This window comes from Anguilla rostrata, chromosome 7, assembly GCF_018555375.3.
Source record: "Anguilla rostrata isolate EN2019 chromosome 7, ASM1855537v3, whole genome shotgun sequence".
NCBI classification, from domain to species: domain Eukaryota; kingdom Metazoa; phylum Chordata; class Actinopteri; order Anguilliformes; family Anguillidae; genus Anguilla; species Anguilla rostrata.
The window spans coordinates 21,054,559-21,070,243 of NC_057939.1; the positions used below are offsets into that span (position 1 = coordinate 21,054,559).

At 44.9% G+C, this 15,685-nt stretch overlaps 1 protein-coding gene across 3 annotated transcripts in view; it reads right to left on the reverse strand.

Moving 5' to 3' along the window:
* Positions 1 to 15,685, reverse strand: part of afap1 (actin filament associated protein 1) — an 85,861-nt gene that overhangs the window by 35,075 nt on the left and 35,101 nt on the right. Inside the window, exon 1 of one of the 3 annotated variants that reach the window (XM_064343616.1) lies at positions 8,248 to 8,822. The exons of 1 other annotated variant lie outside the window; for it this stretch is intronic. In XM_064343616.1, coding sequence (XP_064199686.1) covers positions 8,248 to 8,281 — 34 coding nt within the window. In that variant the 5' untranslated portion in view covers positions 8,282 to 8,822. Of the gene's footprint in view, positions 1 to 8,247; positions 8,823 to 15,685 lie in introns of those variants that run through there. One more of the 3 variants, XM_064343618.1, reaches the window with a different exon arrangement.

A 15,685-nucleotide genomic window follows, 5' to 3' on the forward strand; every position in this document is an offset into this window, starting at 1 on the left:
ATTTATGCAGAGTTCTTAAAGTCTCCTTCATGAAAATTGACAAGAAAGAAATAGCGGATTTCTATTTTTGCTTTGTGTTAAAGAACAAGCATTTTACTGTACTACATCAGTAGCTCATTACCACAACACCACACACCACACACCACAGCACCACACTCCACGGAAAAACACCACACAACACCACAACAGCACGCACAACAACACCACAACAGCACACACCTCAGCACCACAACACCACAGGGCCACAGCAGATCTAAAATAGGGTGTTCTATAGGGTTTTCTTTGCAACAAATGACAGCAATGTGACAGGCTTAATGATTACAACTGGTCACTGCAGCTTGAGAACAAATACAAAAAAAAACCACGCAAAAAAATAATTTGGTAAACTAAACATCTAGTAATATGTCTAGAAATGTGTGTCATATTTCCCTTTGTCAAAGTTGCACTTGCTGACTACTCATATGCTGAAACCACGAATCATGCATGGTTGTATGTAAGCTTGACCTCACTGCACCAAACTGCAAGGGCAGACAGTGCTGCTGCCCTGTGACAATCCCTGCTGCCACACGCGCCACCGCCAGCACAAGACCAGCACAGACGCAGTTTAGACCAGCCCAGTTCACCACAACCCTAAAGCAACCGCCGACAGGTAAACAGACAGCCAAGGGGTATAATCTGCAACATGTGGGTGGGTTTGAATTTTGATGGATCCATCTGGCGCAAACTGCACATACCAAGGGCAAGGAAAGACATTTACGATGCTGGGCAAAAACACCTTGTGCTCTCCTGTCAAGAAGACACACCGACTCTTCAGCCTATCAGAACACAGAGGCAGCGACGTCTATAAGCCATTGCGTTTAGGGAGAGCTGAAAGGTCAAAATCAACCACAACTCACCATGCAGTACCTCACCCTAAATTACCGGTAAAAGTTTCCTGTTGTATGACTGAAATGTCATACTATGCATCAAGAAACAATTGCCCTGGAATCAGATGGAGGGACTTCCCACCACGGTGGCCTAAATGAGCGTAAAAACAGCAAAAGGAATCGCAGTCACTGCAAACTGCCCATTAGGCGAAACGCTGAAACGAAGACCACCCTCAAACAAGGCCGGAGGGGGAAAAGAAACGCTAAACACTGAAAACAAACATCCCGCTCCCACTTGCACTCTCTCTCCACCTTCACTCTCTCCCTCTCTCTCTCTTTCACTCTCACACTTTCTTTCACTCTCTGGACTAATCTAACTGAACATATGTTAACATGAGCACATAACAGGAGATAATGACAATCCTCCAAAAGAAAATGACGGTGCTGAGGTGCCCCTGGAAACAGGACCTTTTTACCTGTGTGACACGTGTACGCTCTGTCGTGTCCCCAGCACAAGCAGCAGCAGGGCACTGTGAATGAGAGGCAATTCTCAGTTCGCCCACGCAAAAAGACAATCACCCGCCAGGAGACATTCGTGTTCCGCTGAGCATTTCGATTTGCTCCTCTTACTGAGGAAAGTTTAGAAAGGGATTATTTGTCTGTTTTTTTTTTTTTTTTACCGCTCCAGGTGTCAGCTGTTTGTTTGAATACTGACAGGTACTCGTCTGCTCCTGTGGGACCTCAGCCAGCTCAGCAAGCGAATATCGCCAGGGGCCTGGCTTTGTCTTCAGACTGTCATGCTCTCAGACTAAACAAACCAGAACAATGTTTGCTGCAAAAGCTTTTCCTCCCCCTCCTTCTTCCTCTTCTTCTCCTCATTTTCCTTCAGGCAGAGGCGCATGTCTGCAACTGTGCGGAGAAGTTGTTACAGTGAGTCCGCTTTTTGTACAGGAAGGGGAGTAAAAGTAAATGGGCTTCACACGGAACTGAATAAACAACATGTCTGACAGTGATTACACCATCATGGATGGTGTGAAACAACATGTTTATATGTATACGTGTGTACGGATGTCTGTGCATATATGTGTGTGTATAAACATATATACAATGAGCTCCATAAAGTTTAGGACAAAGAAATATATTTTTTTTTTATTTGCCTCTGTACTCCACAATATTAGACTTGTAATCAAACAGTTCACACATGGTTAAAGTGCACATTCTCAGCATTTATTTAAGGGTATTTATACACTTTGGTTTCACTATGTAGAAATTACAGAACTTTTTATACAGGACACCATAATGTTTGGGACATATCAATGTTATGTAAATGAAAGCAGTCATATTTAATACTCAGTTGAATATCTTATGCATGCAATGACTGATGGAAGTCTGATGTGGTACATCAACATCACCAGGTGCTGAGTATCTTTTTTGGCAATGCTCTGCCAGGCCTGTACTGCAGCCATCTTCAGCTCTTGCTTTTTTCAGGGGCTAGCTGTCTTAAATTTTCTCAGCATATGAAATGCATGTTGAATTGGATTCAGATCAGGTGAAGGACTTGGCCAGTCAAGAATTTTCCAGTTTTTGGCTTTGAAAAACTCCTTTGTTGCTTTAGCAGTATGTTTGGTATCATTGTCTAGCAGTAAGATGAAGTGCTGTCCAATACGTTTGGAGGCATTTTCTTGAATTTGAGAAGATATGTTGCTTCTGTACACATTTCAGAATTCTGCTGCTGCTATCAGGAGGTATATCATCACTGAAGACAAGTGAGCCAGTACCTGTGGCAGCCATACATGCCCAAAACATAACACTCCCACCACGTTTCACAGATGAGTGGAGGTGCTTTGGATCTTGGGCAGCTCATTTTGGCCTCCACACTTTGCTCTTGCCATCACTCTGATACAAGCAAATCTTCGATCTCATATTTCCATAAGACCTTTTTCCAATACTCTGCAGACACTTTTAGGTACTTCTGGGCAAACTATAACCAGGCCATCCTGTTTTTCTGGCTAACTAATGGTTTGCATCTTGCAGCATAGCCTTTTTAGTTCTGCCTCCTGAAGTGTTTCTGATCTGTTGGACAGGTGTTTATGGGTTTTCTTCATTATGATGAGAATTATTTGGTCATCAACGGTCTGGTCCTTCTTAATGATGTTACACACAGTTAATTTTTGTAAGCCTAAGGTTTGGCCTATGTCTCTGACATTTTTTCTTATTGCGCAGCCTCATAATAGCTTCCTTGACTTTCATTGACACAACTCTGATCTCCATGTCGACAAGCACCAATAACAGACTCCAAAGGCAATTAAAAGCTTAGAATCAAGACTAGATACAGGAAGCTCTCTTATACCTGCATTACGGAAGCAACTGAACACACCTAACTAATCATAAACACCTGTGAAGTCATTTGTCCCAAACGTTATTGTGCCCTAAAATGGGCGGTCTATTTTTTAAAAAAGTGCTGTCATTTCTACATGGTGAAACCAAAATGTATAAAGCCATCCTTTTCTTAAAACTTGAGAATATGCACTTCAACCACTTGTGGAATGTTTGATTACAAATCTAAAATTGTGGAGTACAGAGCCAAATTAAGAAAAAAATGTCTTTGTCCCAAACATTATGCAGCTCACTATATATACACAAACACAGTACTGTGCACATCCTAATGAAATTCTCTCCTGTTAAACAGCGATACGTTCCTAATGAGGGTCATTATTGGTACTATAATTCAAACCGTCACAGTGGACTGGTAAACACACACAGGGCTTTTTCTCTTGTCAGTCACACGAGGAGTTTCTGAAGGACTATCCAAGGCTCTTTCATGTCTGCCAATGTAAACAGCGTTTGCTGTTACTGTCGGCGTAATGACCAGACAGGGGAACGCTCAATAACTGAAACAGTATATAATCTGCAAGAAGCTATTTCATGCATCTTTACTGTTTTTTTTCCTAGAATGTTTATTCAGTTGACAGATCCAGAATGCAGTATTATTAGCTGGAGAGGTCCCAGGTGCATTGTGGGTAAGCTGCCACAGCCTGACAGTGGCAGTGTTAATTGCAGCAGTTTAAAGCCTGGCACCGCCCCCAATTCCCCTCACCACACAAGAGGGCAGACCTCAGCGTCACGTCAGGGCCTTTTCCCCAAGCCAAACAGACATCTGCCCAGGCCTTAAACAATCCCTAACGGCCCCAATGGCGGCGACAGTGGCGACGGCCGCTGCACACCGCATTTTCCCCTGGAAAAGAAGCGGGTTTTTAAAAACGCCGCCCATTTCCAGGGTGGCAGTTCCTCTGACTCCGCTCTCGTACAAGACGGCGTTTCCTCGCATTCAAACCCAGCCTCTCTGCAGCGGGGAGATTAGACGGGCGGGCGGGCGGGCAGGCAGGGACGGCCCCAAAAAAACATCCCCCCCACGACAGGCCATTTGTTCGGAACGAAACCCTTCTTTTTTTTTTGAAAAGGGTCAGGGTTCATCGTCCCGCTGCTTCCAGCCGCCGCTCTGAGCTCTCCTCTCCCAGCCTCTCCCGTTTCACTCCCGCCGCCACGACCCCCGCGCCGCTGCCCGTCTCCCCGCCGCGGCCGCTGTTTGGGTTGGCGCGGCGCGGCCTCCCTTCGTCTGAGCGAACCCCGCGCAGGGCCCTGGTATGCGCCTTTTCCGCCGCTTCTAGATCCCGCCCACGCCCCCGCCTGCAAGCAGCTCCGCTTTCCTTCGCCCAAACCAAAGAAACACGGTATTTCCTCTGCGTCTTGGAACGCTCGCACCCCCGCCAGCCGGTTCACACCCCTGCTTTGTCCGTGTGAAAGAGCTGGGGCAAATGGTGCAATCCAGGGTTTAGACTGGGCACATTTTCTCATAATGCCAGTTAAAATATTAGCACAACCCAAGGTATTGCATACGACTGTAAAATGTAGCAATGCCTGGGAAGCACAGTATAAATCAAGATAAATTACTTGGATAACTGCATCTGCTGTGCCGCTGCAGATCACTCTGAGTGTGTCAGTGGTTTGAGTTCAGGCATGCACTCATTGTGTTCAGTCTGAGCAGAGCATTCTGGGTAACAGAGGCACATAGAAGCTGTATCTCTCAGGGATAATTACAGGCACTCAACCTAAAACCACAGCAGGAGTGCAGAGGACAGTGGTTTTCATCACAGGGGAGTGGTGCTTGGCTGCTCCAATCGTGCCTCTGGGGAGTCTGAGAGACTGTGGAGATAGAAAGGTGTGTGCAGTGCATTGTGGGGGATACGGTATTAGTGTGAGAGGGAGATACTGGCTACAGTCCAGGTAGGCCATGCATGTCTATTCAGGCAGGGTCAGGAGTGTGTGTGTGTGTGTGCATGTGTGCGCACATGTGAGTGTGTGTGTGTGTGTGTGCGCACGTGTGAGTGTGTGTGTGTGTGTGTGTGTGCACGCATGTGAGTGTGCATGTGTGCCTGTGCTGCAGAAGTAAGCCAGGATTAGGGTACTCTGCTTGTGAGCGAGTGGGTCCTGGAATCAAATTATTGTGATTTGACATGGCTGCTCTCTCCCTAGACAAAAATCCCATGAAGAATAAATGGGTAAAACAGATCTGTGTCTCCTGCTCAGGTTTCCAGCATGAGGACATGCGAGCACAAAAAAAAGCTGCCCGCTGCGAATCAAGAGTAACATGTGCCTTGATTTGCTGAAAGGGAACCTCCCCCAGAAACAGTGATGTCATGTGCAATACAAAAAGAATGGAGAGTCATGGGAACTGTGGTCAACTTATGCTGAACTGCTGCTCTTCTGTTCCAGCACACAGCTACCAGGAGTGTGGCAGAGAGAAAGAAGGGTATGGAAGCACATGGATGGTATCACACTGCACCACACTTCTGCACTGGGTCTGTATGTCCCGCAATCTGTCTTCTGGGTTAGTACAAAATAAAATGTCCAGTGTTAATTCAACTCTAGCAGAATTAATTTAACTATTAACAGATAACATTTGGTCCCACTCTGGAATGTGAGACCAAATGTTATCTATTGAGTGCTGAAATAACACAGGACATTTTACTGTGTACCAGCCTGTCTGTAAGGCTAACTGGTGGTGCTCTGGTCATTTGCCTTCCATTCTCACTTACATACATCCAGCACCTCATCTTCCCAACAACCCCCGCATAACTTTCCTTTAATACCTACCAATAATTCCATCTCTCCTACAACCACTCTGCATCACTCCTTCTTAGCCAAGTTGGATCCCTCCTCCTCAACAATGACACTACACCCCTTCTCCGTAACAACCACAAAGTATCCACACTCCTTACCGAATGCTTCACACACTGCATATCTTTTCCTGACCATCCATTTTCCTTATTAAACACCATAAACTATTGTGAACTAACTCTCCCAAACAAACTGTCTTCACAAAAATGAAAACAATGTTTAGTCAGAAAAGCGCCAGACCCTGCAACCCAGGGTGGTCCGTGGTGGGGCACCATCGGCGAGAAGTATGCCTATGTGTGCTATCTGGGTTAATCTATCAGACCGACCAGCAGGGCTCCATGAACGCGCCTCTTATTAAGATAACAAGTCCATTAAGTCAATGCAGGAATGTCTTCACAGTTGCTTTTGTAGACCTGAATTCTGACAGGAGTGAGTCTGAGGCTCAACGTATGCCATTGAACAGGAACAGTTCGGCATGTGAAAGACTCATCACAGATCAACACGATCGTGCCCACATCACAGGGAAACACGCATGCAAACCGCCAGAAAATGCCATGTTGTCTTCGGTTTTGCGGGCGAAGGCTACAGGAACAAACACCAATAAACACATTAACACTTTGATTTTCTTTCACAGAAATATGTCCTGTCGGAATTTGAAGCGCGACCGCACGCATTTTCACAAGCTGCACTTTCACGAGCTCTGAAAGCCTGGTTCCGCCTAAATGACAGGATGAGATTACAACCGACTGCACAATGGTCGTCTTTCAAAGCCCAAACTGAAGCGCCAATACATCATCCATTCACCTGATAGCCGGGAGCTACTACCCCCTGAACCTCTACTGATCAACAGAATTAAACATTTTTAAATAGGAAATGGCTTTGTGGAAGAACACTGTTGCAGACTGCGCTTAGACTGTAAATCATTGCCGTATTAGTTTTATGTTCAATCTTACGTTACACTCTTAATTCAGGTTCAAAAAAAGGATATCTGTGATTCACTGAATTAGTGAAAATACACAATATACACTGCTAAAAATACGTTTAAAAACAGCATCTCGCATGGCCTTCACAGGCAGATCGCCTTTGTGCATTTACTCCAGAATACCCACGGGGCAGCTGCGCCAAACTAGCGCCTGTTTGTGGTCAAGACAATCCGGTGATTATGACATTCGACGTACATAAGACTACTATTCACCATCCGTCATAAGAGGAGGAGGGGGCGCGCTCAGGTTGCAAAGGCTACACCCAAAGTATAATTCCATAGACAACTAACGACCCTAATGATACCACAGCGTGCCAGCGTAGGAGCGATACAGTAAACCTCATCCAAACCAAACTCTCTCTCTTTATCCACATCGTGCAATTTCTAGAATTCTCCGCTCCAACTAAGAAGACCGAGAAAGCACACTCGCTCAGAAATTAGTTTCACGAGGTAGTGGTTCCTCTAACCCCGCTGCATCCTTCAAAGTGAAACAAAGGCGTTGTAAAAAAAAGAAAATAAAAATACGGTAAATTAATGTGAATCACAACCTTGTTGGCAATATTTCTGTAACTTCATGATCTTTTGGGAGTACAAGTTAAACTAGGCAGCATTATTTCGTTATTACATTTGATCACAGAAAAAAATAAGTCGTTTACGAGCACTACAGTCGCATATCCTTAACCGGAACCACAATTCAAAATTGCATTCTACACTTACATCCATAATTTCAATCTGAACGTGACATGCAGTAAAATGCTCAGCGTTAAATCAACTATGACAACGTATATTTTTCTCAGAGTAGGTTGCATATGATCCCATTGGCACTCATAGGCTACAAATTGTTGAGTTTAATTTACACCGAATATTTTACTGTGTATATTTGCCAAAGAAAGAAAGCACGGTAACCAAAAGCTCTTCAAAGTATCCAATACTGTCAGGCAATTTAGAGGTACATCCGTGATAAAGACCTAAATAGAACAGATCGACGCCGCTTCTCATAACAATTTCAGTGCATATGTGCACTTTCACTGTACATCCTCCGATTACAGTGTACTAAAATATGATTGATCAGTCCAGTCACACAGCAGTAGGTGGACATAATATCTGTCTTGTACCTGTTTTTAAGTTTTTTAGAGGCTAATGACTTTTATGAAGATGTATTCATATGTGCAGTTCGACGGCAAAAGCCAGAAAACAAAAAGCGCACTGCGAGTCACTCACCCCTGGAAGCGAACAAAATGGGATCGCTCCGCATCGTGGAGTCAAATGCATCTAATCCCCAACAGCTCACTGAAGTAAGCGTGTGTCCAGCCAGCTGCTGAATTTCATTAAATCCCGGACTCCCCTGGGCAGCCAGCGACAACAAACCCTCAACTGTTCCTAAACGGAGAGTTCAGCCCAGCGACCCGCTGTGGATTACAGTGCGCGCGTTCTACCGGCCGGCAGTGTCTACGTTTCCTCTCAGACTCGCTCTCAGTCTCTCCTTCTAATAGCTTGCATAGTCTCCTCAGAACAGGGAAAGTTTTGTTTGCGGCGTCTGCGCCCTAGCCTTTCACGGCTCTGACATACAGCCAGCGAGTAGACCTGTCCTGCCTTGCAAGCGCTCCAAGAGGGCTTTGCTCGCTATCCTCCTTCTCTTTACTCGAAAAGTCAGACCAGGGGCTGCCGTCTTGCGCTCTCGCATTTCAGATTCCGCAACGTGTGCTGTTACATTATAAAAGAAGGGGGAAAAAAAGAAAAAGACTCAACGGGCAGCCCAGTTTTCCAGTTCCCAATGGCAGATGGGATATTGCGCTTCAGCTAGCCGCCCCACTGGGAGGAGGGAACCGGCAGCTTATGGTAATGAACGGTAATTAAGGTTAGGCCTGGGGTCCGCCCGCAGTCCTCCTGATGCTCGGTTGGGGGGGCATATACGATTCAGTGCAGGGAAGAAACAAAGCCAGTTGACACGAGGGGGCTGCAATAAAAACATGGGACTACTATCTTCCTCCCCATGGACCCCAATGGAAACTGACTACTGTAGAGGGAAATTCAAATGTATATGTCAAAAGAATATGTCAATTAAAATGGAAAATGTATGTTCTGAATAGAAACTGTAGTTGTAGAAATAATAGCCTAATAATAATAACAACAACTACAACAACAACCGATTTAAACTTAGTTGCCTTATAACTATAGAGAATCCATGTAGAAGCTTGGTATAAAAAAGTCCCATGAGGATGAAAATTTTGCAACAGACAAAGACCACACAAGTTTGGTTTTCAATACTCGAGACAAAGACCTGTCAAAATAAATGCTTTCTAATCCCCGCAAATTCCTCTGGATGTATGTAGCTCGCCGAACCTTGTCCAGGTATCCCATGAAACAAAAACAAACAACAGAAAAAAAGAATTACACTCATGCAATGAAGTCCAGGCTTTCAGGGGCTTGCAGAGAGGAAATGAAACAACATTCCATTCTAATGGTAAAAAAAGACGAATGAAGACAGGTTCGTTACATCACGTAAACACAGACCGAGGTACCGTTGCTGAGGCCATAGCCTGGCGTGACGGTCAATAAAAAACAAGCAGAGTTCCCCTGGAGGAGGTGGTGTTGTGAAATGGGAGGCAGGTAACAGATGTGATGGGGACCAATGAGTGAGGAGAACAGAGGCTGTGCTGAGCAGCCGGAGGTCAGGGTTTGCACATGGGTTATGCTGGTCTCCTGGGCAGTGCAGTGCACCAGCGGTGGGCAGAGGAACACTGAAGAGAGGGAAGCAGAAAGAGTGATGGGAACAAGCGAGGGAGATGAAGGGATGTAAACACCGAGGCACCGAGAGAGGCAGAGAAAGAGAGAGAGAGAAATAAAAACAGAGGAAGACTTTTTTTAAGTCACCGTTTTTGCTTACATCAGCAAAAACGGACTTGCATGTCCACACACCAGGATCCAACCAGGAATGCAGATACTCTGCAATGTAATGATACAGCCACAGAAACCAGATCCATTGGATGTATCAATTGACCACATTAAGTTGTAAAGTGCATACTAATCCTGCCCTGTGTATGAGTACCAGGTTTTATTTGCGTATTGTAAGTGTGTTTCTGGGATTGCCCCCCAGGTAGTACTCTGGCATGGTACTCTGAATCCTTAGATTAGTGGTTTGCTATGGGGTAAGGATCATGCCAGTAACCTGTATGCAATGGAAATGTCCCTGTTTACAGAGTTTAGATTTCTTTGTAAATGTCAGGCTACATGTACATTTATTTTTCATAAATATTTTAGCTTTGTGGTGGTTTGAAAATACACACCATGCATCTAGAAGAAACTAATACTAATGAAGATTACATAGTATCAAATAAGAATAAACAGATCAGTAAAGCAAAGCTTTGGCTAAGTTCCTTTACAAACTGAATATGGCGTCATTGTTGGCAGATGGCTTAATTAAAATCAGATCAAATGCATGAGTGGGCCTTGGTTCCACAGCAATTGAAAATTGATTTGACGATTACTTTCGACAGCCTGGTGTTAGACAACATCAGTGTTTGACTGCTTTTTCCAGTCTTTGCGAGTTCAAGTGCTGCATGTCTGGCTACAGTTCAGTGTCTTGGCAACCTCTGCATCTTTCTAACCACACCTGCATCTTTGCCCCCAGCGACAGTGATGACTAGTTCTTGACAGGAAGCTGAGAGAAAACAATGCTATAGCAGGCTTCTAATCATAGAATTTGCGATGATCTGCTTGTGAACAAAAAATAAGGGAGACAAAAAAGGGAAAATTTGCTCACTGGCATGGAGTTAGGACACTAATTTGAACCATTTATTTGTCACACATGGCTATGTCACATAGTCACATGCTGCAACACAAAGCACAATGTCCCACAAAATGACTTTTTCTCTCCCCTCCAAAATGTCTTAACTGAATTAAGACACACTTACCAAACTTGCACAAGACTGGGGGTGTGCTCAACCTAAATTAGTGTGTGCTGGTCTGTGAAACTGAATACCAGGTCAAAGTAACTGTGCCCACTGATAAATGTCTGGAAACGCTGTACCATCAACACTGTAGAGAAAAAAAAAACATTGTTTCAGAGAGACCATGCCTGAAGTAGATGTGATTGGTGCAGTTTGGAGCAAACACCGAAGGCCTTGGGCTTTACAATGTGCCACAGAGCACGGCTTATAACCTGAATGGCTCCAGCTGTATAAATTAGATAATATGTCAAAAATGCAGGCAATGTATGTTACCCTGAAAACGGGCGTGTGCTGAGCAAATACACAGGGCTAAAGAGTCACCTAGCCCATTGAAAATCTGTGTCTCAAGGCCTTTCCTGTGGTATTCCAGGCATGCCTGTCAAAACAGTGCCCACAGAGTATGACCTAGCGACCTCCCAGCACATGCGTCACCCCGCGCACCCCAGGCACTAGCGATGGACGCATGGGTGGGGGTGGGGGGGCTGGTTGTTTTCAGACTCATGTACCATTTAAAACCCCTGAAGGTGGTAGAGTGATTGCTTCCCCTCAGTCTGTACTGACGCAGAAGGGATCACTGTGAAGCAGAGGCAAGGCAGACTACTGAGGCAAAGGTCAGAGCTGTTGTCTAATATACTGCAGCAACATCCACTCAGAGTAACATAATGATGATTTCATGACAATAACTAAACATAAACAGGTATTAATTCTGAGACTATCAATATAAAAAATTTGTAAAACACAATCTCTTTCTGAGATCAAATCACCCTTTTATTTGACTTTTTTTCAAATACACAAGTCACACTTCCACCCTAGGCCATCTGGCTTTGGAAATGGCCACCCCAAATGGTCACCTCAAATTCTGATGTCTTTGCACTGACATGAGGAGCATGAAGACATAGATGGAGTACACTTTGCGCAGACTCGTCTTTTAATGTCTGGGCTAGTGTGATCCATGCAGTAAATGAGTTACACGCAGACACACAGGTCTTTTCAAAACAAATGGTTGTTCAAATGCTGGTATGGAAGATATTACTTCTGAAGAACATCTGCTGGCTAACAAAGTTGAAGGAAGCCAGCATTTAAATTCTGTACCCTAACGAAAGCTCTAAGAGATGACATTAAAATTAAGTACTGTGGTCTTAAGGGAACTGTCTGGAACATGTACCAGAGCTTGGGAATTTTAGGCTGCAAAGAAGCTAGATTCCCCCCCCCCAATAATTCCCTCAATAATTACATAGCAATGGACAGAATTCCCATCCTTACTTGTCAGAGGGACTGTGGCTCTCAGCCAATCTGGTTTGTAATTTGCTATCACTTAAAAAGAGTCTGCTTTGGTCTCGATTCAAGTCATGCCCATATGGGAATGACTGGAGCCAGCAGACAGGATTAGAAATTAAAGGGATTCCCCAAAGGGTCTGATGAAACACCCTGCACCACAACAGCTTTCCTTTAATGAAGGAACCCCAATTTACAGAGGACGGTGCAGTGGACTGGCGATCACAGGCCTAACCACAGTATCACAGTCCCTCTTAGACAGTAGGTCTAACCATGGTATCACAGTCCCTCTAAAACAGTAGGCCTAACTATGGTAAGACAGTCCCTCTAAAACAGTAGGCCTAACCACAGTATCGCAGTCCCTCTTCGACAGTAGGCCTATTCATGCAGGTGGAAACAGCTGACCTTTCAGGTCTTAAGTTTCCGTTTTAAGCGAGTAGTGGGCAGGCTGAAAGTCAAATGGACCGAATGCTATCAACGCACCACCAATGGTTCCCTCGCTCAAAGCCTTCTTTCTGCCAAATGGCCATGCCTCACAGATGTTTCAGATCAGTGTTAATACAGTGCGAGTCTTTGCAGTCTCAGCCAGAGCTGCAATTGTTGTAACCGTTTAAAAATGCTTGAAAATAAAACAAAAGCACGAAAAAGAGAGCAGTGGAATCAATTTCCTTTGTTATTTTTTCCCTTCTCTTGCGCAGCCCCACGGATATCATCGTAGCTGTGCTGATTCAGGGCTGTATCAGATTTACTTTGTCCCAGTCACACAGTTATGTGTCTTTTCTTTCTTCTTGGAACAGGGTGAGGTTATCCACTGCAGGAGTCAAAAGCAGGATTACCTTACTTGCCAGGAAGATGTGCAGATGATAACGTCATATGCTGGCCTGTGCAACAGTAGAGTCTGCAGTCCACCTTTTGTCTTTCTTTTTTTGCTGGTAAAGGTCTGGAAGATGCATCATCATCATCATCATTAAGACGTTGAGGGATTGCTCCTCACAGACTCATTTTGCCTAATCCCAGAGTGCACTGGAAGCAATGACCCTGTTCAGATAGAGACAGCACTGTGTGATTCTTTTTTTAATATAAAATTTGTGCCCAGTGTGTCTGTACATATCTAATTCCCACCCCAATTTGGGGTGGGAAATGTCCCGATTATCTGCAACCACAGCGAACCCCACTGCCAATTTAGGAGTGTAGACATCTACAGGTTTCCTCAAAAAACATGTGGTGTCACCAGCTGCTTCTTTTCACATTTCAGACTACAGCTAATCTTGCATAGAGAGGAGTCAGAGGAAGACCTTTCATATGCGTCTTTAGCATGCAGTCTACGGGCATCCGATCAACCAGCAGGGGTCGTTAGTCAGTGATGAAATGTGAACCCCTGACCAATGGAATGCTCCCATACCCTGAGTGACCCAATGAGCAATTGTGCTTTACTCTATGGAGCCACCAGCCACAGCTGGCACTGACACAGTCCGGATTTTATCAGAGACCATGGGGTTCATCCATGCCCCGCAGCATGGCGCCTTAACCAAATACGGCACCCACAATCCCCTGCTGTGTGATTCTTACTCGCACAAACATTTAACATGCACCAACCCAAATTTACCAAATGCACCGCAACATATAATAAACACGCCAAGGTGGAGAACGTAACAGCATCCACAGACCACACAACAGGAGCAGCAGGAGAAAACCAGGTCATTTACAGTTTTTTTTTTTTTGCCCAGCCAAACTGTCATGCAACATATCAACGCAATAGGCAGAAATATATAACTTATCTATTTCTTAGCCATTTCATCAAGGTGCTCCATGCAGACAGATGGGGTCTGTGATGTTTCTCCTTCCTCGCAGTGTTGTATTAGTGGGAGAGGGCCCTGCCCAAGAACACTGAGAAGAGAGGCTTTGACACAAACAAGGACAATCTTCCAAACTGTACAAATTGGAGCGACGAGGAGGAAGCAGCCAAATCCGCAACATCTTTTTCCGCTCTCCGTAGCCTTCATGTACCGGCAAGTTTCACTCACACATCAAGGGCGTACGAGTCGCCTGTAATCAGGGTCATTTATCAATGTACGCATCTATTGAAAACATACGGATGTTTCAGGGACAGGAAAAAAGCTTCAGAGAGCTATGAGAAAAAAAAACCTCTTGTGGATAAGAGATGGAGATGTTAAATCTGATCTTGGTAACATTCATGCAGTCACAATATTTGAGGGAGACCTCGCCCTGTCCCAAGTAAAGCAGCCCAGATGTTCCCCAGAATCTAAATTAGCGCAGAGAACCCTATGAAGCATTTTGCAATTTATCTGGAGCCATATGTGAAATTATTCACAGAGCAAGCCTTTAAGGGAGAGGAAGAGAACAAAGCAAGGAACAGCGATCTGCTGACTGTTCTGCTCTTTCCATTTCCTTTTTGTCCTTTTACTTGCTTTTGTAATTTGGGGAAAACTGATAAGTTTTTACCATGAAGTACCACCTGCCAGCAATGTTATAATTTTTGGCAAAGGAGAGCTGGATGACATTGATCTATGGGCCTTTGTGGCTTGTTCTGATGCCCTTTTTGTCCTGAGAGACATCATCAGCATCTTCACTTCACAGATCAAAATTCTTTCTGGAAAGACTCTGTGTTCTCTCTTTTTTTGTATAGAACTTCCTGCTGGGGAGTTTTTTTTTACCTCACTTTCTGGGGTTTGGGGGGGTTAGGGTTAAAAGTGAACAAAACTGAACTGAACCGAATGAGCCAGAAGTCTGCCATAAAGGAGGAGGATGGATCCAATAAATATCTAATAAATTCAGTATTACCTATAGGAAAATGACCTAATGCCTAATAAAGGCCTTAATTACACAGGAGGAGTCTCTCGAAGGGTCCCCATGGAAACTTAAATGAATGGAGCTAAAAATTGCTTCCTCCTCACTGCTGGTTTACACATATCCTCAAGCTAACTCAGTCGGGCTGAACCCCTTCTTCCTCCCACCCCCCTTTCTGCACCAGGCTCCGGGTCCCAGCTGGCGTTTCCACGGCGCCTCACCAGTCCCCTGTGGCCCCAGCCAATGGGCTCGTAGACAGGCTGTGGTGTTGGGAGTGGTCTGGCAGTAAACCCCCCCCCCCCCTTCATCTCCATCCCCAATCTATCCTTCATCTCACCATCTGGCTCGGCTCTTTCCATGGATGCTGCCCACAGCCACATGGGGGAGGCAGTTTTAGGATTCTGAAAGAGGTTAATAATGCATCTGTTCCTGTTAGGTAAAGGAGGGGAGGGGGTGTGCAATTATGGTGTGGATCTGCGCTCATAAAAGATGCATGGACTCCCATTCGTGCGCAGTTTTATGTCCACGTGAAAAGGTCACATCTTGTTTTGGGGGTGTGCTTGCTTTTTACCTGACGTGTTCTGATCAGAGGATGAGGGGGTAAACTTAATCGTCTACACGTGCAA